The sequence below is a fragment of the Furipterus horrens genome, unplaced genomic scaffold (assembly GCF_987537825.1).
Source record: "Furipterus horrens unplaced genomic scaffold, mFurHor1.1.pri manual_scaffold_10, whole genome shotgun sequence".
In the NCBI taxonomy this organism is placed as follows: Eukaryota; Metazoa; Chordata; class Mammalia; order Chiroptera; family Furipteridae; genus Furipterus; species Furipterus horrens.
In genome coordinates this window covers 29,535,474-29,562,593 of record NW_028327180.1, presented here as the reverse complement: position 1 = coordinate 29,562,593, position 27,120 = coordinate 29,535,474, and the positions used below count along the sequence as shown (strand labels likewise).

The window sequence follows — 27,120 nt, the reverse complement described above, 5'->3', positions numbered from 1 at the left end:
TTTTAAATACCCATTGGTGAATAAGAAAGAAATATTGTCTCAAAATCATCTCACACGTGCTCACATGGAAACCTCATGCATTCCATATTGGTGATTAGGAAGGGGAAATCCCAAAGGAAACAGGGTGGGGAGGTGAGAAGTGGAAGATGGGGAGGATTATTCTGAGAAAAGAGAGCAAGGTGCTTGACTCAAACAGACGAATCTCTTTGGATATACACTTCCAACCTAAGTCCATAATGAATGGTCAAAAAAAATCCAAGGGCAAGAAAGACTCTAAAACTCGAGACCCTCAGAGTGATTATGCCAAAATTTTTATCAATATTCCACTCTTACCTTAAAATACTCAGATTTTGGAGCAAGTGACATTGGAGGTCATCTGGGTCGCCTTGTTAACTTTCCCAGAATAGTGCCTATACAGTAGTTGTGCTTAATAAAAGGGGGGTAGGGGGTACGGTATTTTTACACAACAGTGGTCCGGTGGGTAAAATGCACTTTCTGTGTCGCCAGGGGCCAGCGAGGTTACCACCAGCGCAGGAAAGCCACGTGCAGCAAGTGCCAGGCTGAATGCCCTTTTGGGAGCTCGTTGCGAAGAACCGAAGTAGCTCCAGATGGCACTCAAGGATCAGGATAGCGGTAGACTTCCGGGCCCCACCCCTCAATAGCCAGCCCCCCGCCCCGCCCCTCATCACGCAAGATCTCCCACCCGGCGTATATGCCTAGAGGGACGCTTCTTTGCGGCGACTTCTTGATGCAAGGCCAGGAGTCGCACACGCTTTGAATTGATTCGGGCCCTGGCCCGGGTCTACAGCTCCCTCCCTGTGTGCCCTCCAGCGGGGAGGCACGCACAGCCGACCAGCTATAGGCTGCGGAGCAGGGCGGGAGGGGGTGTGGCCAGGCTAACCCGCCTCCGCCCCTGCTGGGCCTGAGCACTTAGGACGGGAAAGAGGGGGCAGAAGGTCCCGTTCGGGGAGACTTTGCTAGTTTTGCAACCGGCCCTAGCCCGGTTCGGGACACTGCCCGGGTTCGCAGCATTGCCTCCAGCCCGGGAGTTTTGGCGGCGCTTTCCCGGCACTGGCTGGAGTGGGAGTCAACTAAGGTGACGTTTCCAGAGAGAGTGAAGAGCACCCTCGACGAGGGTATTTGGTTGTGCTAGTCTTCAACTTCTAAAGAAAGTGCTTGGGGGCTTGGGTAGGAGAGACATGAATTACGCACGGTTCCTCACCGCGGCGAGCGCAGCAAGAAGGCCTTCTCCCATCCGAGTCCTGAGTGAGTGCTGGGGCAGCGTCCCTCCTCCTGGGATGGAGGTTTGGGGTGGAGGTGGGGTCTTCTTAGAGCCTCTGTGGGTGCTGCCTGAAGTCAGAGCTTGGTGGCGATCATCCATTCAACAGTGAAAACTCACTGTGAGCCAGGCCTTGTATGTAAACGTGCACTCGGGCTGGAGCTGAAGGCGGGGAAGGAGCAACAATAGAGAGGAGCAGGCTGTTTGCAGGACAAGGTTTTGGAGGAGACCGGGCGTTCTGTCTAGGAAGGCTTTTCCCAGAACCTACGCAGGGGTTAGAGTCAGTGTGCAGACGTGTGCGGAGTGAGCCACGTGGCTTGCCAGGCAGGTAGCCGCTAAATGGAGCGGGATTTTCTGTTACTGTGGCCCTTTGCTTATTTTCCTGATCACTCTGCCTTCTTAGTTGGACATCTCCGTTCCTTAGTTCCTCCACCAGTGAGGTAGATCCAGGCCAAGTCATTTTATGTCTGTCTTAGATTAGCATTCTATCAACTGAACTATTGCTGTTTTGGAAAGGCTTCAGCGAAAGTGTTAATTCTTCTCTTCCATATTTATTGTAGATGAGATGCTGAACAGGGCACCGAAATCTGTCATCTCCTTGGCTGCTGGATCACCAAATCCGAACACATTTCCTTTTAAGACTGCTGTTATCACTGTAGAAAATGGAAATACCATCCAATTCAACGAAGAGATAATGAAGAGAGCACTTCAGTATTCACAAAGTGCTGGGTAACTCATTTTCATGAGCAATATTCTAAAAACCACTGATAAAATGACCTTTTTTTTTTTTTTAATGGGTATTCAACAGGAAGGTTTGGGGAAGAGTTTTCAAAGAATTAAGAGCAACAGGATGTTGAATGCTTGATGCTCACACTCCTCAGGGACTTCTCATCCTTACATGACTAGGAGAGTCTCAAGGCTTCTGGAAGAAAGTACTATATTGAGCTGAAACTGAAAAAAATGAGAAGGTAGCTAGCTAGGTGAAGAAGCAGGTTAGGAGAGGGAAGAAAAGGATGATCCAGGAAGCAGCAATTTTAAGTCCTGGGGCAATTTTCTAAGAGTTAGTCTCCCTTCCCAGCTATACAGACATGTTGCCTTCAGTTCAAATGTCCTTAATTCTTAAAGGCAAGCCAGAACACCTACATTAAGATTTTCCTTAGCTGATCTGCTTCCAAGTATAAAGGGTAATTTATTGTCTATAAGTTATACTTTATTAAAACCTTCTTTGTTCTGTGATGGAAAATTATATTGAACTATAATACAGGTTATACATACATGAATTATATTTAACATATACATAGGCTTTTCCTTCCACAATACAATGAACTTTTGGGCTTGAACTTCTAGATAGATTACGGAAATTTTCCTAAAGAGAACAAAGACTCAATTATTATTCGAATACTCTATAGTAAAGACTGCAGGTTTTTTAGACTAAGAAAGATATACATTCAAATATCAGCTCATTTAATCATTGGCTGATTGACTTTATGTGAATTTCTTAATCTCTAAGTCCGTTGCCTTTTTTTGTAAATTAGGATATTAACATTGGCAAAAAGTGTTTGGGGATTTCAAAATTAAATGTATAAAATACCTAGTATATAGCTACCATTTAATTCCTGTCTATTATGAGTTTTACGACTATACATTTGAAAATACAATTTGTGTTTTAGAATCCCAGAGCTGTTGTCCTGGCTAAAACAGTTACAAATAAAACTGCATAATCCTCCCACCCTCCACTATCCACCTAGCCAAGGACAAATGGATATCTGTGTCACATCTGGCAGCCAAGACGGTCTTTCTAAGGTAAGGCTGAAAGGAAAGGGTACCCCACATTAAAAATCAAATATGTTCATGAATACATTCATCTCTCACCGACAAACAAGAGGATCATGTTTTGTGAATTACTGATAGTCTTTCTTGTCTTTACCTAGAATTATAAAGAGGGAACTTAAAGATATTCACCAACCTGATTTTCCTTACACATAGATCATGTGATCCAGAGGTAGGAGCCATTCAAACAGGATTCCCATTAAAGGAGTACTCAACTCCTACCAGAAGCTTTAGTTAGCACTGCTTAATTTCATCTGGATCAAAGAGTCAGGTTACATTTTGTTTTATGTCGTTTTAGTTGTGAAATTTCATTATGTTTAAAAATTTTTAGAGGGCATATCCTGATACTTTTCAGATGATGTGATTCCTTTGTATATCTGTGTATGTAATCATCTGTGCTCACTACTGCTTGTATCTTGTCTTTTCTCTCTCTGTGTGTCTCTCTCTCTCCTGGGTTCACAGATGTAACCACTAGAGACTCTACCTATGGTTCTCAGTTTCATCTATTTTTTTTCTCTTCTCTTTCATGACTAGTTAATCCTGGGTAAAAATTCTCTATACTCAGTCTTTATATCTAGATTAAAATGTGACTCTTATTTATCTTAAACCAGAGTAGCTTCTGTTTTCTCCTTTTTTTTATGTAAATGTGAAAGCTATAATCTAGTTAACTTTAATGAATTTTAGTTAAATTTTTATTACAGATAATTGAAGGAATAAGGATCTTTATAATTTTTCCTCAATCTTTTTTATTCAACTAGGAAAAATAAAAAGATCAGCTACCGTTAGAGCCTTTGCGTGAAGAGAAACATTTATGATTCCATAGCCTAATACAAAAGAGTTCTTATCCATTAAATTCTTTTCTTAGGAAGATATACTGTGAATATTTTTCCAGAAATATGTTCAAGCCACTTTCTTCTTTATCTGTTACAACGTCAGTCATATCAAAGAAGAAAGATAGCATAGGTGACCAAATACATCAATACCTCACTTACTTATAGATGTGCTTATTACAGAGCCCTTAGTGGAAATCTGGTTTAATATTACTTCCATTTTGTTCTCCAGGATAGATGTTATTTTAAGTGCCTATGTTTATATCTACAGCTATTAAAAAATAATGCCAGATTATAAACAGCCCTCCTCCTCATTTAGGATATTTGACATTCTCATGTCCCCTAACTAACATGAAAAATGTATGTAATTAATTTTTAATTTATCTATTGACAATGCACATGCCACCAAAGTAATTTGTTTGGTCCTGGATATCATGTAATACCTGATTCAATTAGAAATTTTTCAGAGGAGGATACTCTTTGTCCTAAAATGCCAAAGGCTCATAAGGAAGAGGTCAAGGGAACACACAAGGCCAAATCAGTAAACAAAAGTTAAATCTTCTGTCTCAATCAATAGCAGCAGTATTGTTTGTCAAGAGTTGTAGCTTGTTAAAAAGATAGGAAGGAAAGGCTTAAACTGGGGATTGTGAAAAAACACAAGGCAAGAAAGGATTATTTGCCCTGACTGGTGTGGCTCATCTGGTTGAATGTTGTCTCACAAAGCAAAAAAGGTCACTAGTTGATTCCCGCTCAAAACACATGCCTGGGTTGCTGGTTTGGTCCCCAATTAGGGTGTGTGCAAGAGGCAACCAATCCATATTCCTCTCCCTCGCTTTCCCCTTCCCTTTGCATCTCTAAAAATTGTGAGAAACGCTCACAACAAAAACCGGAACACAGGACTTGAGCAGCAAAGCGAGGAGTTTATTCACGAGTCTGCAGAGTCTGGCGCACCCTCAGCCAGGAGAATGTGAGCGCGAAGTAGACAAAGAAAACTGGTTTTATAGTAACGTGGTTAGCTCCCCCTTCCCTCTCCTTCTCCCCCATTTCTCCATTACTGTTTAATCCAGGTTCACAATCTAATGCGATTAACTACTTAACTCAGGGTATGATTAAGTAAGAGTAATCTAGTTATAGATCTATCTCCAACTTATTTGCACAGTTATCTAGCTACATCTTCCCATTTCTCTGTGTTTGGTGACAACAATCTTTCTCCTTTTGATCCCAGAGATATGTGTGAGGAGCTGCGGAATATTATTTCCTCGCCCCTTTTCCATGATTCATCTGTTAATTATCTCCTACTGGTTTTAGAGTCACTGGTTTGCTTCTTTATCCCTCACAAAATAAATGAATAAAATCTTAAAAAGAAAAAGAAATGATTATTCTGTGACTTATATAAGAGTTAGTCATAATAGACCCATTTGATTAGGCTGGAAAGATCTATTGTCTGGCTCTATTGATGTCAGTAGGCATTATATTGTCTGCAAAATCTAAGATTAGCCAAGAGTTGTCTTACTTGACCTCTAAATCTCCTTTAACACTGTCAACTTCCCCAGCCTTTGTGAAACACTCTCTTCCTCTGGCGCCCTTCATACCACATGGGAAGCTCTCCTCCAGCCCACCTGCCCTGCCTCCCTGGCAGTGTCCCTCTACACAGCCATCATTTATTGGAGCGCCTTGGGCTCAAGACTGAATCTGCACCTCTCTCTGGGTACTTCAGTTCACACCCATGTGATCAATCATATGCTGGTAACTTCCAAACTCCTTCCAAGGCAATTTGTCCATCATCTACCTGACATCATCACAACATGTTTTGAAGGCACTATGAACCAAAACACTCACCATCTTCTTCCTTAGACATGGACAACATTTTGGGTCTGCTTTTCAGTGAATGGCAGCACTCCCACCATCCATCTAGTTCCATAGCCAAGAATCCAGGAGTCATTCTTGACACCTCCTCTTCCTCATGCCCCTATGGACCATGACTATGTCCTATTGGTTTTGAGTTTCTAAATACCTCTCAGTTCTTTCCAACTCCACCGTCATTGTCCTAGTTCAGGCTACTCATATCTGTCCCAAATAATCGTAAAAACTTCCCAAACTTTCCACATGTATTTCCATTCATCTTTAATTCTTTCATATTACAGCCAGAATGATCTTCTCAAAATGCATATCTGAAAACGTGATTCTCCTTTCCCACACTATACTTAAAATTCTTACTGGCCTCACTTGGCCCAGTGCCTGCATGGAATGGTGTCAGCCCACTTTTATCTGATCTGCTTTACACTCTGATTCATGCCTCAGAATTATTTCAGTTTCTCAAAATGTACCTCTTGTCAACCCTACCGCATCTCATCACTTCCTCAGGGAAACCTCTGAATGCCCTAGGTTTCCCAAATGCCCAAGTCCTATGATGAGCGCTTATAGCATTGTGCATCTATACTTCATAGCATTCACCACTGTTTTTAAATATACATTTGAATAATCATTTAATTAATGTCTAGCTTTCCTGGTGGACTTGTACCTCTATGAGGGTAAAAACTGGTCATTATGTTCATCATTTTAACACTTTGCCTTCTACAGGACTGACTTAAAGTAAATATTTGATACATTTTCAAAGAAGAGATAAAAGGATAAAATGAATTTTGGGAGCCAAACCAGTTACATTATTTTTCATCTAACCCTCGAACAGAGGTTGGCTAACTATGGCTTAAGAGGCAAATCCAGCATTCATCTGATTTTGTAAATAGAATTTTATTGGAACTCCGCCACACTCATTGATTTACATACAAGGATGGGCAAAATTAGGTTTATGGAAAAAGATATGCAGGTTATGATTATAATAATAAAGGAATAAACTCCATATCACATACTCACAAATGTAAACTTACTTCTGCCCACCCCTGTATTGTCTATGGCTCTTTCTCACTACAAAGGCAGAGGTAAGTAGTTGCAACAGAGGCATTACGACCCACAAAATATGTACTATCTGACACTTTACAGAGTATTTGTCAACTCCTAATCTATAATCCTAGGGAGCTGATACTGAAAGGTGGGGGAGTAACTAAGAATGGAAACAATACTATCCAAATTAACCTATGCTTCTTTTGTTAGGTATTTGAAATGATCATTAATCGTGGCGATAATATCCTCCTAAATGAACCTGTTTATTCAGGAACACTTGAAAGTGTAAGTATACGTTTTTACAAAAGGCACTCTCTTTCTTACAATAAATAAGAAGAAACCGTTGCACCTTTAGAGTTATCTATCCACTGAAAACTCAAATAGCATCTTTCATCTGTAAACAGAATCTTAGATGATATATGCAAACTATGTTAAATATACCCTCTGCTTTATACATTTCTTGTTACCAAACTTAAGTGAATAGGTATTAAAATTAGGTTGTGCAAAATCATGTCCAGTTTTCTGAAGATTTCACTTGATATGTGACAGTTTACAAAAATTTATTTTTTAATTGCCATCTGTAATTATCATATGCCTATTTATAATCATGTTATATGTCAATTTAATATAACTATAAACTAATATGGTATAATTAGGACTTTCCACTCCAGTGTTAAATTAATAGGTCTATAATAACCAGAAAGAGGAAGCTAACCATCTGCCTCTGCTGTGTACTGGTCAGGACACACCGCTGAGAATTAGGTTTGTTTGGGGGCACAATACTTTAGGATAGATATGTACTCAAACTGGAGCAGTTAAAGAAGAGTAATCAAGAGTAGACAGGAAACTGGAAACCATGCTATATGATGAATAATTTTAGAAACCATGGCTGTTCCCCCCCCAAAAAACAGAAAACTCAATAAATACGAGAACTGTCTTCAAATACATAAAAGTTAGCCTGTGACAGGAGAATTAGATTTGTTTGTGCATGTCCTTAAGTTGAGAGAACTGAAACCAAAGGCTGGAAACTACAGGGAAACAATTTCAACTAAACATAACAACTTTCTAACTATTAGTTTTACCTGTCTGCTTAAGGAGGTAAAGCATTGCCCGTCACTGCAGGTGCTCAGTTACTCTTGATGGCCACCTAACACAAATATTGCAAAATTAATTCTAGCCTAAAGTAAGGGAGTTGAATGAGATGACCTTTATGCTCTATTGATTATAATTTCATCAAATTTTTTTATTCGATTTTTAAATGATCTATAAAAATCAATACATAGCCCTGACTGGTGTGGTTTAGTTGGTTGGGTGTCATACTGCAAAGCAAAAGGTCCCTGGTTCAATTCCCAGTCAAGGTATATGCCTGGGTTGCAGTTTCGGTCCCCAGGTGGGGTGCATGTGAGAGGCAACTGATTGATGTTTCTCTCTCACATCAATGTTTCTCTCCCTGTCTTTCTCCCTCCCTTCCCATGTTTCTAAAAAATAAATACAATCTAAAAAAACTTTCTTAAAAATCAATATATAAAGCAATTAGCTAGTCTTTTTTTTTGCTATCATTTGCTATTTATTATTGTTAATAGTTGCTATCATGATCAATAGTGAAATATTAAGTAAAACATGACTAAGGCTGTAGACTAGGCATAGACTAGATAATTCAACCGCCTGAGCAAAGGCACTTTTATTTTTACAAGAATTCCAGCTCAGACAGGGTGGGTGGGTCCAGTCTTTGAAGTAGAGGGTTTTTCTCCTATAACTAAAGCAGCCGCGCTGGGAAAGGGTCCTTCCCGTCCTTCCCTGATCTCTGCTGCTGAGGGTCTAGGCCCTGGCTTCTGGTCTGACCATTCCCAAGCAGAATGCAGGGCTGGGAACGGCAGTATGGCTTCTCCCCTGTGTGTGACCTCTGATGCACAATGAGGCTCATCTTCTGGCAGAAGGCCTTGCCGTGTTCCTCATACATGTATGGCTTTTCCCCAGGGTGCGTCCTTCAATGTGCTGTGAGTTTCTTTTCCTCATGAAAGGCCTTGCCAAAGTCCTGGCATGCGAGTGGTTTCTCCCCGGTATCTGTCCTCTGGTGTATGTTGAGTGTACCTTTCTGGCAATAGGCCTTGCCACACTCCCCACACACATACGGCTTCTCCCCGGTGTGCGTTCTTTGATGCGCCCTGAGTTTCCTCTTCTCACAGAAGGCCTTGCCACAGTCCTGGCACGTGTATGGTTTCTCCCCAGTGTGCGTCCTCTGATGCACTATGAGCCTGCTGTTCTCACTGAAGGCCCTGCCGCGGTCCCCGCAGGCATATGGCCTCTCCCCGTTGTGTGTCCTCTGGTGTGTGTTGAGCGTACCTTTCTAGGTGAAGGCCCTGCCGCACTCAATTAGCTAGTCCTGATAGAAGTTATATTTCTCAACATTCCTAAGCAGAGATAAAACAGATATTATAAAATTTTCTTTTTCCAAAGAACAATCTGAAAAAGAAATTTTCATTTATAATAATATCCAAGAGAATAAGACATCACTTATTCATGGACTGGAAGACTTCATATTGTTAAGATGTCAATAATGCCAAAGCAATCTAGAAATTCAATGCAATCTCTATAAAATGCTAATAGCCTTTTGCAGATATAGAAAAGCCAATCCTGTAGAGGGAGAGAAACGTCGATGTGCGAGAGAAACATTGATTGGTTGCCTCTCACACGCCCCCAACAGGGGAGCTGGCCTGCAAGCCAGGCATATGCCGACTGGGAATCAAACCAGAGACCTTTCAGTTCGCAGGCCAGCGCTCAATCAACTGAGCCATACCAGCCAGGGCTCTGTATATCGTTTCTCTCCAGGGTGATGAAAAGGTTTTGGAAATTGGTAGTGATGATGAGTGCACACATTGTGAATGTAATTAATGCCATTGAATTATATACTTTACAATGGCCAATTTTCTTAATATAGGTTTTACCACAGTTAAAAAAAAAAATAAGTAAAATAATTGCTTTTTCCTAATGATTTGACAGTAATTACTAATTATTTTCCTAAAGTCCCAAGACTTAAGATTATATAATGCCTATAAATATAAAACTTGTGTCTATATGAACAGCATGTGTGCACACACACAAAACATTTTCACATACCCAAACAGAAACCATGTGCCAAGCTATAAGGAAACATGCTAATAAGCAATATGTATTTATTTCATGGCCCAATATAAATTTGTTTTTTTTCGTGGTAAGACCTTTTATTTTTTATTGAATTTATTTGGGTGACATTGGTTAATAACATCATACAAGTTTCAAGGTACAATTCTATAATACACCATCTGTATATGGCATTGTGTGTTCCCTGCCCAAACTCTAGTCTCCTTCCATCAAAGACCATTTAAATTTGTCTTAGTAGGGTCTGATTATCCCCCTTAGTGCATAACTCTACATTGGACTGCTAAAAAGAGTGTTTGCTTATCCTTTGAAAACTTTTTTTCTGAGAATCTCACTCAATTATTGCTGTTTCTTAAATTTCTGATTTTTTTAAATGTGCGTTTTCATCCAAGAATGAGATTCCACAATATTTTTATAAAATCATGTCTGTAAGCAAGGCCACTACTTGCCAGCTCAGCCTTAGCAGTTGGTAAAACATTGAAACACTTCCACACTCCTGGGTAAGCTGCTGCCCTGAGCCCCCTCAGGGCCCCATCACACCCTGGTTTCCCTGACCTCTCTCTCAAGACCACCCGGAACATCCCATGACACAGAATTAATGCTGGCATAGCAGGGAGCCTCCAGGACCCCCCTCCAGCCTGCAGATGTATCTGATGTACCCTTTGCTACACCACTTCTTACGTATTTTGAATGTCACCTCTGCTTATAACTGTGTTATGAGTTAGCATAATAGATGCTTTATAGAATTACTCTGCCAAAAACATATATTAATAAACACCTACTTTATTAACCAGTTCTAATTATACTTATAACGATGATTCAATTAGAAGAGGCTGGGCTGTGCTGTACAACCAGCCCCAGTCTCTTGGTGGCTTATAGTTACAAAGACTTCTTTCTCTCACTACATGTCTACTACAAGGCAGCTGGAGTGTGTTTCATGTCATCTTCATCCCAAGCCCCAAGTTGACAGAAGCACAGTCTCTTTCGGGGACACTGTGAGGCTTAGAGCAAAGGGAAAAGAGAAATATAGAAGCACAAACTGTATTTTAAAGCTGCTTGGAAGGGACACACACCACTTCTGCTCATAGTTTATTGGCCAGAGCAAGACACATGGCCAAGCCTGGCACACAGGAGCAAGGAAGTGTAATCCTTCTTCTGGAAATTGATGGGATATTTTTGAATGATAATGGAATCTGCCCCAGGGCAGCAACAGGATTAGAATATACAAACTAAACCCTCTGGAGGTAGAGCTGAGTGCAGGTTATATGTCTAAGTGTATCAAGGGTAACATTCTCAGTATAAGAAGAATCGATGGCACACTTTGTAATCAGGTCTGAATCTTGGGCTTTTTTCCTATGTGCTCAACAGATACTACCATTCGGCTGCAACATTATTAATGTTGCTAGTGATGAATATGGCATTATTCCAGAGTCCCTCAAGGAAATACTCTCCAAATGGAAACCAGAAGATTCAAAGAACCCCAAGAAAAACACCCCCAAATTCCTTTATACTGTCCCAAATGGCAACAACCCTACTGGAAACTCCATAACAAGTAACCGCAAAAAGGAAATCTATGAGGTATTTTAAAAGGTGTTATGTGACTACGTTCTTGTTTTTTTGTTTTTGGGTGTTTTGTTTGTGTTTTTTTACTTTTTAGAGGAGTACTATGTAAGTTCCCTTTCTTATTAGTTTTTTGCTTTCAAGGAAGATAAATTTTAATGAGAGGAAGTCATCTAGAACAAGGGTCCTAATAAATTTAAACACAAGAAATTACTACATCCTTTGTTAACTATGAGATCTCGCTTTCCCTTTAATTGATATTTTCATTAAAAAATAGCATTCTTGGCCGGATGTTAAATTTTATGAGGTTATTTAATATGTGACCCCCAAGTTTGATTTTCATTATTTTATACTTGTATTTTCAACTTGTCTCTTTTCTTTCTTTCTCTTTGTCATTTCAATTTGCAAAGAAATTCTTTGAAAATAAGAGGCATGTTCCTTTTCTAATGTCTATTTTAGGTACCTGACAATGATGCTTAAGCTTTTCACTATAAACATTTTTTTAAAGTATCAAACAAATATGGAGCTAGGCAAAGATCTTTGAAAAATAAGAGAAATGTGCCTTTTGTAAAGTCTTTTTTATGTACCCAACTGTGATCCCTAGCCTTTCACTACAAATAGTTTTTCAAAATAAGTACCAAATCCTTGTTAAAAGAATACAGAATTTAACCATTGCAGTGGAATCATAAGAAAGATTTCAAACTGTTCCTTTTAGTCAATATGTTTATAATGAAAATATTGTCTTATTCTTATTTTTCACCCACTCTTGGCTGTGTCCTGAGTTTCTCTTGTTTACACACTCTCCCTAGACACCCTCACCGAGCTCTATGGCTGTAAATTGCATTCTATAAAGGAAATGCCTGAACTCCAGACTTCTCCATCCATTTCATGGCCACACGGACCTCTTGATTTTGTCCAGTACACTCTTCGTCTCCATACATTGCGTCAGCATGACCCATTACTTCCCTTCCTCTTTCCCTCCCCTGACCCCCGCTCCCCCCCACACATCCAGTCCATTCTGTGCACTCGACCAACAAATTTATCCAAATCCATCCGTTTCCCTCGGACCACTGCTATCGCCATCTCCTGAGACATGACCACCTTCTTCCCTCCCTGGTCTGCAAGGACGTTCTTCCCCGGACCCCCGCTGCCCACACTCTTGATGTCTAACCGTCCTTCACACAGCGGCCAGCCACGCCCTTCCGCGGCTGACACGCGAATGTAAAGCCAGGCTCACGGGCCTCCTGTTTCCAGTGCTCCAGTGGCTCCCTCTTGCAGTTAAAATAAAATCCAGGTTTTTTTACGTGCTCGCAGAGGCTCTCATCGTTGTTTTGCAGCCTCCTTGCGGCACTCATACTTACCTTCTCTCCAACCCTTAAATATGCCACGATTTTGTCTTATCCAAGGGCCTCTACCCTCTGCTCTTTGCTCCTCCCTCGGTCTAGAAGCTTCTTCCCTGATATTTGCACAACTGGCTCTTTCCTGTCACTCTGAGATCTGTGTTACCTTGTCAGCAAGCGCTTCCCAGTGATTCAACCTGAAATAGCTACTCTGTTTCTCTCTCCCAGACATCACCCTGTTCAGTGTTTTGCCCGGCCCTTAGGTCTCCCGTCTAATATTCCTTCTGCTCATTATGCATCAGCTTGTGGGTATTCTGTCTTTCCCACCAGAATGTAAGGTCCATGAGAACAAGAGCCTTCACAGCCTCATCTCTTTACCTTCACTGCCTAGACAACAGACCCTCAATAGCTTCGTGAATGAATGAGTACAAAGAATGATGATTCCAAATGCTAATTTTAGATCACTCTTAAGAAGTAAATGTACTACTTTAACCTTTTTTAGCTCGCAAGAAAATACGATTTCCTCATAATAGAAGATGATCCTTACTATTTTCTCCAGTTCAACAAGGTAAGTGACAATGTGAACTTATTTCACAATTAGAAGAGAACTTGTAAGTTCTTGCCCTGCATTTGATTTTAGCCTGGCTGCTCATCCACTATTACTTTGGAATTAAATAAATGATTGTTAATTTGCTACCACTTCAGCTTTTAGTCTTTTAGTTTTATGATGGAATGAGCACTTTTCACTTCCGGTATTACAGCTCTTTCTAGAAATTTCTTACCTTAAAAATAGTGGCTGGCTCTCTGTGCCATACATTTGAACAAAGGAGAAAGTCAGGGCTAATGGTCTTGAACTCCAATTCCTAGGGCATAGCTCCTTAATCCGGGGACCAGGGATCTGAATTGGGTTTCCCCTTGGGTGTCAACTACAGTCTCTTGGTAGTGGCTGACTGGAATGATGTCTGGAAAGGATCTGGAAGCTGTGTTCAAGTTGAAAGAGAAGAACGGCTGTGTTCAATTAGTGATGTCCCTTATGGACATAAGGCATTCCTGGCAGCAGGACACATCTTTGTCATCCTTTTCATGAAGGTCCTGGACCGCACCTGCAGAACAGTCGGTTTTGGATTTCTTCTGTGTGTGTACTACTTTTCACAATCATTTTTTCCTAATGAACACTAGGAGTGATACATGCTCCCAATGCCTGATTTATCCAAATCAAAGCCTTTATTTGCTCTCAGGGCTGCAGAGAATATATACATGGATTTGGTTCTTTCTTTAAATCTACAGAGAAGAAAAACTCTTGATTTTTCTGTATGTATTGCCTGAATGAATTACATCCCATTCTCAAGATGACCATGGCCCCCTTTCTTGTACGCATTTACCTCTTAAGTAAATCCTGACGTCAGTATTTCACGTTGACTGAACTTCTCACCTTCAGTCTCATCTTTATCTTCGGAGCTCTAAGAGACAGCGTTCTCTCTGTAAACAATCCTGAATGCTGTTGGCTCTCTTTGCTTATATCTTATCCAACCTCAGTTTTCTTGGACCCTTTCTCTAAATCTGTTCATCTTAGATTTCAGCCCTTGGGGCAAGGAGGCCCTAAATTCATAATAATGGCATCTGAGAAAATGAGTGAACCCTTGTTTGTATTTTTGGCAGAAAATCATGAAGACAGGCGTGTATTAATAAAAGAACACTCATTTCCGTTTTTACTCCATTTTAAAGGGTTGAGATAAAGGTAATGGGAAGGATGGTTGTGCTACTGTTACCTGAATCCATGCCCTTTCCAGTCTCTACAGGAAGTAATTGCACAGTCACTAACAGAGTTCTCAAACCAACAGTACTTGTGTTTTCCATTTCAAGCCCTGGATACCATCATTTCTCTCCATGGACGTTGATGGGCGTGTCATCAGAGCTGACTCTTTTTCGAAAGTTCTGTCTGCTGGGTAAGGCCCTCCGTCTCTAACTCAAGGCTAGATCTAAAAGAAATAGAAACTGTGCCTCAGTATCTTTCAGTCCAAGCAGTTCTTCTCATTTAAGATGCTTACATTCTACTTGCCTTAAAACACCAGTTAAATTATTAATTTTCTCTCTGTCCATCTCCAGTCATCAAAGGAACCTGGACATTAAAGTTGTAGAAGAAAGGATCAGATTTTTTATTTCATATATAAAAGACAACATTTAGGAATATTTGGTCAACTTGCGTTATATTTTAAATGTACACTTAAATTTAAATTTGAATTGTAACTAAGTAGTTAGCTTTATTAGAATGTTTTAATTGCCTAGGGGCCCATTTGCCCCAGGTCACAACCCTCTTCCTAATGAAATCAGGAGAAGAGGGACTCGTTGTTAATACAGTAGTGGTATTGTGCCTTTTCTCTTTTTTGTGTAGGTTGAGAATAGGGTTTATAACTGGTCCAAAACCCTTCATAGAGAGAATTGTTTTACACACACAAGTCTCAACTTTGCACACCAGCACTTTTACACAGGTAAGGACAATTTAGGAAATAGAAAAAACTTTAATTAGATAAGAATAGAAAATAGATGTTGCCAAGTAAGATTGATTTAAGGTAGCAGGGAGGGAAATCACTAGTATTGAATCTCTAGTTGCAATATACACTGAATTTAAAAACCTGACACAGCACATGTTTACGCTATCAGACGAATAAGAAATGAATAACGTGGTGTTATTTTGTAGCACAGACTAAACTCCCTGAGAGTCGGGCTGTCTCACTCATCTGGCTTCCCCAGCGTCTAGCTCAGGAACTCCATAAAAATTGTTGAACTGAACATAATGGGACTGAGCTTGAAGTAATGGAACTTGAGTTTCTTTGTCTTAAAACCTATAATGAGAACAAGAATTATCTAGTGACTCATTGCCTTCAATGAACATGTGCTGACCTTCCTACATACACCAGTTGGTGTGTATTTTAATTAAAATAAAGTTAATTTTGGAGAATGTATAAATTTCCTCCCAAGCTTTGAGAAATTATTGGATCCATCCCTAATGCAATCTTCAGAATTAGATCTTAAGGATAGAATTGCTACCTAAGAACTCAAAATGCATAGAAAAGTTTACATAGAATAGGATATTTGTTTGATATTTTACATTCCATAAAGTGCTTTATTAAGTTGGGAACTTTTTTCTTTTTTTAATCTCTTAGCAACAAAATTTCACTATCCATTTATGGCATTTAGAACTTTCATTTTAAATAGAAAAATATCTAAATATATTACTTAATTTTATTTATTATAACTGCTACATATTTTCTATACTCAGAGAGGAAGTACAATATAGTAATTAATGGCATAGATCTAGAGCTGGACAGTCTGACTTGAATCCAGGCTCTGTGACTAGCTGTGTGGCCTCAGGAAAGTTAACCATTGTTTCTGTTTTCTCATCAGAAAAATAGAAAGAATAACCTGCCTAATAGGGTTATTACACGATTAAATTAGCTAAAATATATTAACATATTATAATGCTTTCTGGCACATAGCAAGTCCTATATAAATATCTATCATTTTTATTATTGTTATTGTTATTAACTAAAATTTATTCTAAATCACTGACTGCATAAAGCTTGGTTCAGCTTGTTAGAGTTTCTTATGATGGTTTACATTTAATCATGATGATTGGCAGGAGACATGCTCTAGAGGATCAACCATGACATTTGTTATTGTCTTTCTCTTTTAGCTTATGGTATCACAGCTTCTTCACCAATGGGGAGAAGAGGGCTTCCTGGCTCACGTAGAGAGGTATTATATTTTAGGTCCCATTTTTTACAGAGAAATGGACTTCACTTTATAATTTTCATTTTTTAATTATTCCACAATCAATGGAAAAACCATAATGGTAAAAAGGTTACCGCCAAGTCAAATAAATATGCTCTATTTCCTTATCAAGCATTCATTTTCATCAGTATAGAAAACAGATTCTTATAGAGCCTCTTAGCTTCTGCAGAGAATGTACTCAACACATCCTTTTCACCATTTTCTTCTTCTAGGGTTACTGATTACTATAGGAAGCAGAAGGATGCATTACTGGCAGCTGCAGACAAGTGGCTAAGTGGTGAGTGGAACGTATACCCCATCCTGTGATAAACAGCAGCTGCTATATGAGTGAGTGTGAAACTCTGCAGAGTATTGTTAATAATCTTGGGGGACAAGAAACAAGAGTCCAGCAGTATTCTTGTCAAGAAATTATTACCCTATAAATAATCTCAGAAGTAACAGTTACAAACTCTGGCACATTTCTACCTATCTCTATTTTACCTTTCTGCTGCAAAAAGTTGTGGGTACAAAAAAAAAAAGACCCATGAGTCTAATAATCAACCAGCAATAAGTTACTTAAAGCTAAATATTATCTATACTCAAAAGTTTTCAGAATCATTTCAAACTTTCCCTCTAAATAGAAGAGGAATTGTGAAACAAGCAATATACTCCTTTTCTACCTAGATTATATGAAGACAAAATAGTACATTCTATAGGGGATTTCTCATTACAAATGATTTGCTTTTAATCATTAACCTCACTTATCTTAATACCATCTATTGCTAATGATTGTAGGATGGCTTATATTTAATTTTTTATTAAAAATAAGAAAGTAAAATGAATTACATGGCTTTAATGATATCATTAAAAATGCTTTTGGTCTGAATAGTAGTCAGCAAAAAAATATCAATTCCTTAATTCTGTCATACCTTGTTTCCTATGAAATCTTGGTAAAATAGAATTATGTTTTTGATATAGTACTACTACACCATTTTGTCCAGTGGAGCTGAAGAAAAGGTTTTAATCAACAGCAACTTTTTTAAAGAAAAAGAACAATTAAAATCAAAATAATTATCCTTCCTTCTTGGTTTTCCTATCCTAGTAATTAATGAAGCATAAAGCCTATGAATGCACCTGGAATTCCTGATTTTAAGTACTTCGTTTCATAATTGATTACATTCTGGTAAAAACTTTAACCCACTGGACTTCTACACCATTATATAAATGATAGAATTTATTGAAACACTGGAAGAATCCAGAAAGAGCTGAAGAATCCTCTTCTCAAACTAAGAGTCGTGTATGGCTTAGGCATGGTTCTAACTACAGGAAGTAGACATAAGCTCAAGATGTCCTGCACCAGCCTCAGACTGACCAAAATTGTCAATATGCACCTGAGTCTCCCTCCCTCACTTCACCCCCTCTCTCACTCGCTTTTTGAAATGAAACTCAGAACATCAATTTTCAGGGCTCGTAAAATTATGTTTTTTAAAAATGCTATCACTGAAGGAGCATTTTATGGAAATATTAGTTTACAGTTCCTGCAATTATGTCATTAAGTGATATATATGATACCAAAAATAGCTTGAGATATTTATTCACTTCTTTTAATTATAGGTTTGGCAGAATGGCATGCTCCTACTGCTGGAATGTTTGTATGGATTAAAATTAAGGGCATTTATGATGCAAAAAAACTGATTGAAGAAAAAGCCATTAAGAAAGAGGTAAAAAGCGAGGGGGTACGTTTTTTCTTTAACATACTTTCTTCAGTCTTCAACACATAGATTCCACATGGCTTCTAAATGGAAAGAGCATGGTGGATCACACAGGGGAAGAATTTTATGGGCCAGGCCTTGCAGTAGCACATATGACTTCACATCCATTGGCTAGGATTCAGTCATTTGTCCACATATAATTAGAAAGAGGCTGGGGAACCGAGCGTATTTATACGCCCAGGAAGCAGTGGACTGGTACTGTGCAGCAGTGAGTGATCTGCCAGGATGGTCCTCAAGAATAACAGTGGTTCTCGCCCTGCGTCTTAACACATTTCACATTGTTATTCCTTCACTTTATGTACCAGATTTTCTACCTTCTTTCAGTTCTTTGAGGGGGACAATTTTCTTCCCATCTCAGGGCTTTTACACTCTGCATATTCTCCCTAAAATACTCTTCCCCTACTTTTCCTACTTTTTGCTTGGCCAACACCTACCTATCTTTCATATCCCAGACTAAAAGTCATTTGCAAGTTTTATAACTTAAAAATGTTATATCATTGTTTAAACTTACGATACTTTTCTAGTGAGGTTGCACATTTACCATTTTTCTTCCTTTTGTAAGCTTCTCTTTGCTCATTAAAGCTACAATTCTAGTGTTTTTCTTCTCAGTTTCTGTGAATTCTTTATATATGGAATAGATGTTGCATTTGCCATGTTTATTGTAAACATTTTTCCAATTTCTCTGCTTTTAGTTTTGTTTATTGTATGATATACAGCATTTTTCTCTACATTTATTTTTTCTTGTGATTTGATTAATTGCCTTTAATTTTTAAAAATCCTTCCCTATTCTGAGATTTGATTTACCTATATTTTCTTTCAGTTTTTCTTTAATGGAATGTCACTTATTTTCCATACACTCTCTTAGATACTAATGGTGCCTGGAAGTGCTTTCTACGTTGATCGCTCCGCTCCTAGCCCTTACTTCCGAGCCTCCTTCTCTTTGGCTTCTCCAGAACAAATGGATGTGGTAAGGACGGTATTTTCTTCAGAGTTACACTAGATATCAATGCTGTTTTCTGGTGCATGGGTTTATTTTGTGAGGTTTCTGGAAAATGGGTATTAGTTGAAAAGTTATGAACTACCATTAAAGGACACATTTTGCTTTGTTGCTAGACTTCTATAGACAAATGAAGAGACTGAGTTGGAGTTTAATTTTATTGTTTTCATGAATAGTTTTCAGACCAACTGAACAGTGTTCATTAATTACCAATATGTTATGAAGAAAATCTCTTTCCTTCCTTCATAGAATTAACATAAGCCAAAAGGATAAATTGAAGCCAGTAGTCTCTTTCATTGAGGAAAAAAAATATGAGCAAGTCAAAAAAAATAATATTCTCAAATTAATCACAAAATCTAGCTTTAACCAAAATAACCAGAAGCAAAGAAACAGATTCCTAAGAACTGTGTATTTGGGAATCCAAACAGAAGACCCATTAATTGAACAGTGCCATTAACCTTAAGATGAGTTCATGCTATATGTGCAGATGAGTTGGTTCTTTGTGTTCTTTATTTACTTTATGTCATTAAATATGCTTTGCTAAGTTTTTTTGCTTTTATATAATAGAGTTGGACAATTGAAACTATACAGAATGTATATATGCAGATGAGAGATTATATAAAAAAATAAAATGTGGTATGGAGGAAAAAAAAACTATGACCTTGAGGGCTACAAGGACAACCACAGAAAAATTCTGGGAATCTAATATGCTTATATCTACATATATTGTGACATTGATGGCATCCGACCATGATATAAACTGATGTTAAACTTGGTTTTTCATTGCCTTATCTCAACCTTACTTAGATGGATATTCTTTGTTTGCATTTTTAAAGTTCTGACAAACTTTTCCTAAATAATATCCTAATTTCATTTATTCCTATCTATTTTCTATTTTAGGCCTTCCAGAGATTAGCCCAACTTATAAAAGAATCTTTATGAAGACATCAGACCCTTCGTAGTACTCGTGGAATTTTTAGATAAATTATTTCTGTGTTTTAGCAGCAAGAAATGATCGTTGGTGTTAGACTTACAGATTGGGTTGCATCAAACATGTCGTATCTGTAGTAATTTAACAAGAAAAATTTTAAAGTGCCTTTAAATCCACAAAATTACCAAAACATATTTATAATCCACTTACACTTTTTGATAAACTTTCAGCCTGCAAAAAATTATTTTTATCATAAATGTTATTGTAAAGAATTTAATAGTTGCTTTGTAATTTCCCATACATTTTCTTTGAAACTAACATTTATAATAAATTATTTTGAAAATGTAAGGAAATAAGTCCAAAATGGTATACAATGTAAACTTTTTCTACTTTTTAGGAAAATATAATGAAAACTTGTTGCAAAGATTGTTAGAATTTGACCATCATAATTGATTTCAGTAAGAGTACCACAGATACTATGTTATGCCATAAAAATCCATTTAAAATAAAATTCTGAAATTAAACATAACTAAAGGCATCAGACCTATTAATCCTAAGTAAGAAGGAGAAATTGGGACTTAGAAAATTGTTCTACATTGCTTTTTCATAATACTATACAATGTATAAAAATGCATCCTTGTCAGTTATGTGATTTGAATCTACTACACCCCTTTGAGGTATTTATGATATACTATTTTGATGATTTTCTTTCTCACCTTTTAAGAGGTTTGTTTTTCCCATCTGATTACTAAAGAAATATGTGCTTATTTTAAATTTTTCAAACAATCCAGGAAATATAATAAAGTAAAAGCAGCCACTTATTGTCTCACCCCCCCACAATGTACTAAGTCTAGTATAAGATAACACATTGCTATCAGCATTTACCATTCATCCTTTTAGACATTTTTCTATGCATATTTGCACAACATGTAAAAAAATAGGATCTCATTATGGTAGCATATCATAAATAGCCTGTATTCATTTTTTAATGCTGTGTAAAAAATTCACATTGTTCCAAGATCCTAGTAATTGTAAAGTTGTAAGTTGCTTTAAGGAATTAGGAAATTATGTCATTTATGCCATCTTTTCTGTATATAAATATCTGTATCATAGTGATTATACTTCCAGCATCTGGATGAGATGTTACTTCTTCCAACAATTAAAGTTCTTGAGCACAATCTCACCTCATAGCTCAAATCAGCTGGCTCGAAGCCCAAATCCCTTCTTCTAAGGTAACCAGTGGTAGCTATTTAGGAGAGAGGAGAAACCAGTAGTAGCTATTTAGGAGAGAGGAGAAACCAGTGGTAGCTATTTAGGAGAGAGAGGAGAAACACAAGGCCTAAAGTGGGGATGAGAGGGAGAACCCGAGAAGAAAGAGGAAAGGGTAAATTAGAGAGATTAATAAAAGTAAAATATGCCTTCCATTTACTTTATTCAGTAGTTTTTAACAATAACCAAAATTGCTTGGCCTGTGTTATATAAATGAGTGCTTTGTTTTGTTTGTAAGTCACCAACATAGAGTAGTTGATTTATAATCCCCAGCTTTCAAGCAGGAGGTTCCCTCTACCCACAATCTATAGGAATCTGTTTATTCCAAGAAAAACAGAGAGTTAAAGACAGACAGAGAACACAGGCTGCCCCTTATTACTCAATATCCATTTCTGTCCATTGAGATCACCGTCCCCTGATACTTTAAACACTAGAAAATTGGAGCCTCATCTGTTGTCTTTGCCATTGTAAAATTTTCCGACCTTTTAAAAAAGCAATTGGGCAGTATCAAAAAACAATAAAAGGGGTATATTCTTTAACGACGTGTGGGCTACTGTGGACTGCCTCAGTTGGCATCAATTCTGGTTTCCTTCTTGTGTCTTTGAGCACCGTGAGAGTGAAATACTACATCTGCAGATGCCCGTGCAGGTCCAGGTGCGATTTAAGTTCCTGCCTTCAGAACTGAGTTAAAAGGGGATCAAGGCCGGATGCAGAGCGTCATTTGCTGGCCTAGCTAAGGCAGCATGATTTCACAGCAAGCTGCTTCTCAGTGGTTTCTGCTTCTGCAAGAATGAAATTCTGGGGCTAGAAACGGTTCCTGGAATCTCCGCCTACTTTTTCAGCCATTCCAACAATTTTGGAAACCAGAGAGTACGTGATAATAAACACTTTTTGCTTAAATCAGCTAGAGTAGTTTTCATTACTTGCAACTGAAAGCCAGATGGGCCAGGCGTGTCAGAAGTCTCCAAGACCACCCTCAAGCCCCATGGTTCCCTAAAAAGACTTCTGGAGAGGGGCTCTTGTCCTCACCTTGTATTCCCAGCACCTGTCCTTGTAACATTTATTGAACTAATTACCTTACTTGCTCTTCTTTACTGAAGTCCTGATGATTATCCTTCTTTCTAACAAATATGAAGTTAGGGTTAATGAACACACGCTAATTAACAGGTGAGTAAAGCTACAGAAGCTTCAGGTGTTTAGAGGACCAATGGGGACATTTCTCTCCAGCCTCCAGGTGATTTTTATCATGCCGATGCACTAAATTTCTAGTCCCTGGGATTGCAAAGTCTGTGGCAATGAGGGGGGTCTTCACAGTACAAAGGGGAAGAACACAAGGATAAAAAACAGATTAGGCAGTATAGGTGAGGTGAAAAGTCATAGTCTTGGCGAGTTTTCTAACTGCTAATGACAGACACATACGGTAACGTCTTTTAAGGCTAACAAATAACAATTAGGAAGCTAAGTGCTTTTTATGCATTACCTAACTTAATGCTCAAAACAACTAGAAGCTGAATTATTAGCCCTATTTTACACATGAGGAAACAGGTTCTGGGATGGCCTGAGTCATGGGCGACCCCAGGGCTGTGCTTAGGGTCAGCCAGAGGAGTGGGAGACGGTGCAGGCTGGGATCCCGAAGGGGGCATTACCAGTCTGCTCTGCAGTGGGGCTCAGAAAAAGAAGAGGCAGAGGAACATCATTCTGCAGGAGGTTTGGCAGCACTTAGCAACCTCTCACCTACAGATAGGCTCTCGGCACTCAGTTACTCAAGAGAAAAACACCTGAATGGAACTCAAACTATAGAAAAGACTCAGAAATATATAACCATAGATTTGTTATCAATGGTCACCAAGAGGTAGGAATAAACATGAAAGACTTGTGGTTATGACAATTATTAGAATTTTGAGCTTCAATAATTTGTAACAACGAAGTAAATCCCAAGCCTGTAGGTAGAATTGCTTCAGATTGTATTACATCTCTATGCTGTAAAGAAAAATGCCATTTATTTGAAATGTAAAATGAAGTAACAAACTTTAACCAGCAGGTGTCAGGCTTACCCTACAATTTCTTTAAAAGCTTGCAGAAAGGATTACAGTACATTTTTTATTCTGAGTGATGATATTACAAAACTCCAAGTATATCTCATATTTAGCATAAATTGTGAATATGATATTATTTATTAATACAATGGCCTGGGAGTGTCATGACTAATGTTGACTAAATCTGTTCAATGAACTGCAGGAATATAAGATAATACATCTGGGTATTAAGAGAAATCAAGACATTTCTGCACACTAGATATAAAGTATAATGTCTAAACAATTCTAACTAATGGTGGAAAGTAATATATTTAAATATTGATTTTACCCATTCATATATTTATATATTTTGTCTTCCTATGTGAGACCTCTATAATTTTATATTACATACTCCTGTTTCACTTAATTCTTTAAAAAATGTTTAAGTTTTCATTCTAGAGAAATATTAAAATGCACTTTTAGCTTTTTTGCCCCTGGCTGGTTTGGCTCAGTGGATTGAGCGTCGGCCTGCGAGCTAAGGGTCGCTGGTTCCATCTTCCAGTCAGGGCACATCAGAGAAGGAAAACTCTGATTCCAAAAAACCTCCGCTGCCTTGCGGCATACCTCTTCAGGGGAAAGGCTAAGGGAGTAAACCCTGACAGAAAATCCGGAGCCGGAGTCCCTAAGGCGGTTTGACGTTGTAGTCAACACCGGCAACTCCTGCGGCGCACCTGAAGCCAAGCTGTATTGACTCTGTCTTTCCCTTGGACACTTCAGCTGCGAAGACAGGGGGGGTCTGCTGCATGGGCAACAGCAGACCCTCCATATCACCCTGCCCAGGCTCTGTAGCTTCAGCTTCACTGGAGAGGACACTCCAGCGTCATCGCAAGATGTCGATTCAACACGGAGGAGACAGATACTGTGTCACTCCCGAGTCGGACTGCACAGCCATTCTCGGCGGTGCAGATAGACTCTTAAGAAGCTACACCATCGTCTCTCGAGACGGACAGCTGCTGACGACTTTTAGCTTTTTAGAAAGGTTAATATGTGGTTTCAATTCTTACAATATTTAAAAGTATGTTTTACATACTGTTCAAAATTAAAGTGGCAACTCCCATTGGATAATCATGATAAATTTATGTTTACTCTCAAAATATTTGCTAAGTCTAGTACAGTAAGATAACACATTTTTGTCTGTTGACTTTATTTACATTAAAACTAACACAGTAAGTTAACAGGCCTCCCCCGCCCAGTATGTTGGGCACTTAGAAGGAGAGGAGATGGTTCCTGCCTTCAGGGAGCACTTACCCTTGTTATAGAGACAAGACCAATAGAGTCCGATGTCCCTGAGAACTTCCTGAATACGATTTCCCGTACACTCCCAACAAGGAGCAGCTTACAGGTCTTTGGGAGAGGAATGGTCAGCTAGGCACGAGTTAACTCAGCCACTCTTCCCGCCTCACCCCATAGCCCCACCCCCATCGTTCGCACATCCAAAACTCAGGGGATTAAAACCTGTATCTCAGAAAAGTTTCCTGTGCCTAACTATCAGAGTTCCTTTTAATAATAGAACCAGAAAATGTTCACTCTACCAACGCTGGGAGTCTAATAAATGCATGCCGTGATAAAAACATAAGGTAACATGCACATCTCAAATGTCGGTTGATAAAAATCAGCGGACAGAATGGGCCACGTTGTTCAAGGTTGGTGGTACAGATTACAAGCGCAGAGCTGGGCAGTCTGCTGGTGCACACAGCTAGGCGAGGCTTCCCGACTGCGGGGAAGGGGAGCTGGAGTGGAGACGGCGGGGGATTCAGAGAAAGGGAAAGAAAAGAAGGGCAATGTTTGCATTGGGAGAGACATGAGAAAACATAGAAGAACTTGAATTATTATGAAACATCTGGAGGACCCTTTACCTAATTTAATTTTTTAAATATGTGATATATCCTCTACTGCCTGCTGATCTCATTTGCAAAATGAGAGGGTTGTACCCAATAGTCTTTCAGGATCCTACTGGTGCTAACCTCCATAGCTGATTAACTTCGCGCTAATCACATTGTTAGGGGCTGAACTGTCGCCGCCCCCCACCCCCCAATTTATATGTCCTCACTCCAAATGTGACCTTATTCGGAAATAAGGTTGTTACAGATGTAATTAGTTCAGATGCGTCACACTGGAGTAGGGCGGGCCGCTAACCGGGTATGACTGGTGTCCTTATAAAGGGGACACGACAGGTACACAGAGAGGACGCCACGGGGAGGCCGGAGTGACGCTGCCACAAATCAAGGACCTGCCAGATTCCAGGAGAGGCCCGGGGCGGATCCTGCCAGAGCACCTTCAAAGGGAGAACAGCCCTGCTGATGACCTTGATCTTCAATTTTTAGCCTCCAGAACCATGAGACAAGTTTCCAGTTAAGCCACTTCAGTTTGTTACAACCACCTTAGGAAACTAATAATACGACTCAATCAAAATTCATTGTCTTTATCTAAATAGTTTAGATGTATAAACATAGCATGTGATATCCAAAGTAAGTATTCAAGTGTAGTCCACACATTAGAATTGCAGATTGGGTGGGGGGCGGGGGTTGTTCATGCAGAGGCTATATACATTCAACGAGTGGCTCAATCCTCTTTTATCAATTTAAAATTAAGTGTGGCTGCTGACGGAGGCCAGTGAAGCAGCCAAGAAGGGGCCCAGAGGGGTACTCCCTAGGTTTCGAATCCTCCGGAGGGCTGGTTGCACTGCTGCTCTACCGACCACCCCCTTGTCTGGAACATCAGCTCCGCTCTCAGTAGTCCCAGCTCTCCTGGAGTCACTCTCCGTGTTCTTGGTTACGCAGCGCATCAGCCGGCATACGAAGCCTCTTGTGTGGCAGAGCTGGACTATGCTCTCTGACTGCTAACCTGAGAGGTGATCCAGAATGTTCCTGACCCTGATCTCTGACTCTCCGTCTTCTGTGACGGTACTGTGCTTGTCTGAAAAAACCACCCACATTTTTTTATTTGGTGACTTATTTCAGTGACGCCCCTCTTTCCAAAAAGGACTTGAAATGTCTTAAACCAAAGACACCAATGCAACATGCAGACCGTGTATCATAGAAATGTACACTTGAAACCTATATGATCTTATTAACCAATGTCCCCAAATAAATTGAATTTAAAAACAAACGCCTGGTCAAAATTTACATTATGAACTATGTGGTCTAAAATGGACAGGGTAGTTACTCATTCTAGAAAGTCTGCTTTTTTGGAATTGAAAGATCTTCTCAGATGCCCAGTGGACATGTATACCTGCCTGTGCTACCAGGAGACATGTACTTTCAAACTCTGAGATAATAGGTTTCATCTACCCTGACTTTATCCTGTATACACAGCAGACAACCAGAGGTAAGTTGATCAATATCAATGACAGAGAAAAATAGGGAAAAAAGTCCTCATTTCTTATTGTTACTATGTGCTGACCATACTTCCCTTACAGGCTCAGTAA

At 39.1% G+C, this 27,120-nt stretch overlaps 1 protein-coding gene across 2 annotated transcripts; it reads left to right on the top strand.

Annotated features, from left to right (window-relative positions):
• Window positions 1-737: 737 nt before the first annotated feature.
• On the top strand, window positions 738-20,788 carry AADAT (aminoadipate aminotransferase). 2 transcript variants are annotated; one of them, XM_090288120.1, is made up of 13 exons: window positions 738-1,266; window positions 1,840-2,008; window positions 2,950-3,082; window positions 7,051-7,125; window positions 11,347-11,556; window positions 13,381-13,446; window positions 14,742-14,824; window positions 15,271-15,367; window positions 16,573-16,634; window positions 16,883-16,947; window positions 18,264-18,370; window positions 19,287-19,388; window positions 20,319-20,788. In XM_090288120.1, exons 1-13 carry the CDS (start codon window positions 1,200-1,202, stop codon window positions 20,358-20,360), a joined length of 1,278 nt encoding a protein of 425 aa, XP_090144246.1. In that variant the 5' UTR covers window positions 738-1,199; the 3' UTR covers window positions 20,361-20,788. The 2 variants fall into 2 exon arrangements, with proteins under 2 accessions (XP_090144246.1, XP_090144247.1); XM_090288121.1 differs by lacking the exon at window positions 13,381-13,446.
• The last annotated feature ends 6,332 nt before the right edge of the window (window positions 20,789-27,120 follow it).

What these genes read in the sequence shown, in the direction of transcription:
- AADAT (XM_090288120.1), top strand. Translation starts at nt 1,200, where the DNA reads ATGAATTACGCACGGTTCCTCACCGCGGCGAGCGCAGCAAGAAGGCCT. An exon ending in GCAAAAAGGAAATCTATGAG is followed by an intron (nt 11,557 to 13,380) that starts GTATTTTAAAAG and finishes AACCTTTTTTAG; the next exon opens with CTCGCAAGAAAATACGATTT. An exon ending in TGCAGACAAGTGGCTAAGTG is followed by an intron (nt 16,948 to 18,263) that starts GTGAGTGGAACG and finishes TTTTAATTATAG; the next exon opens with GTTTGGCAGAATGGCATGCT.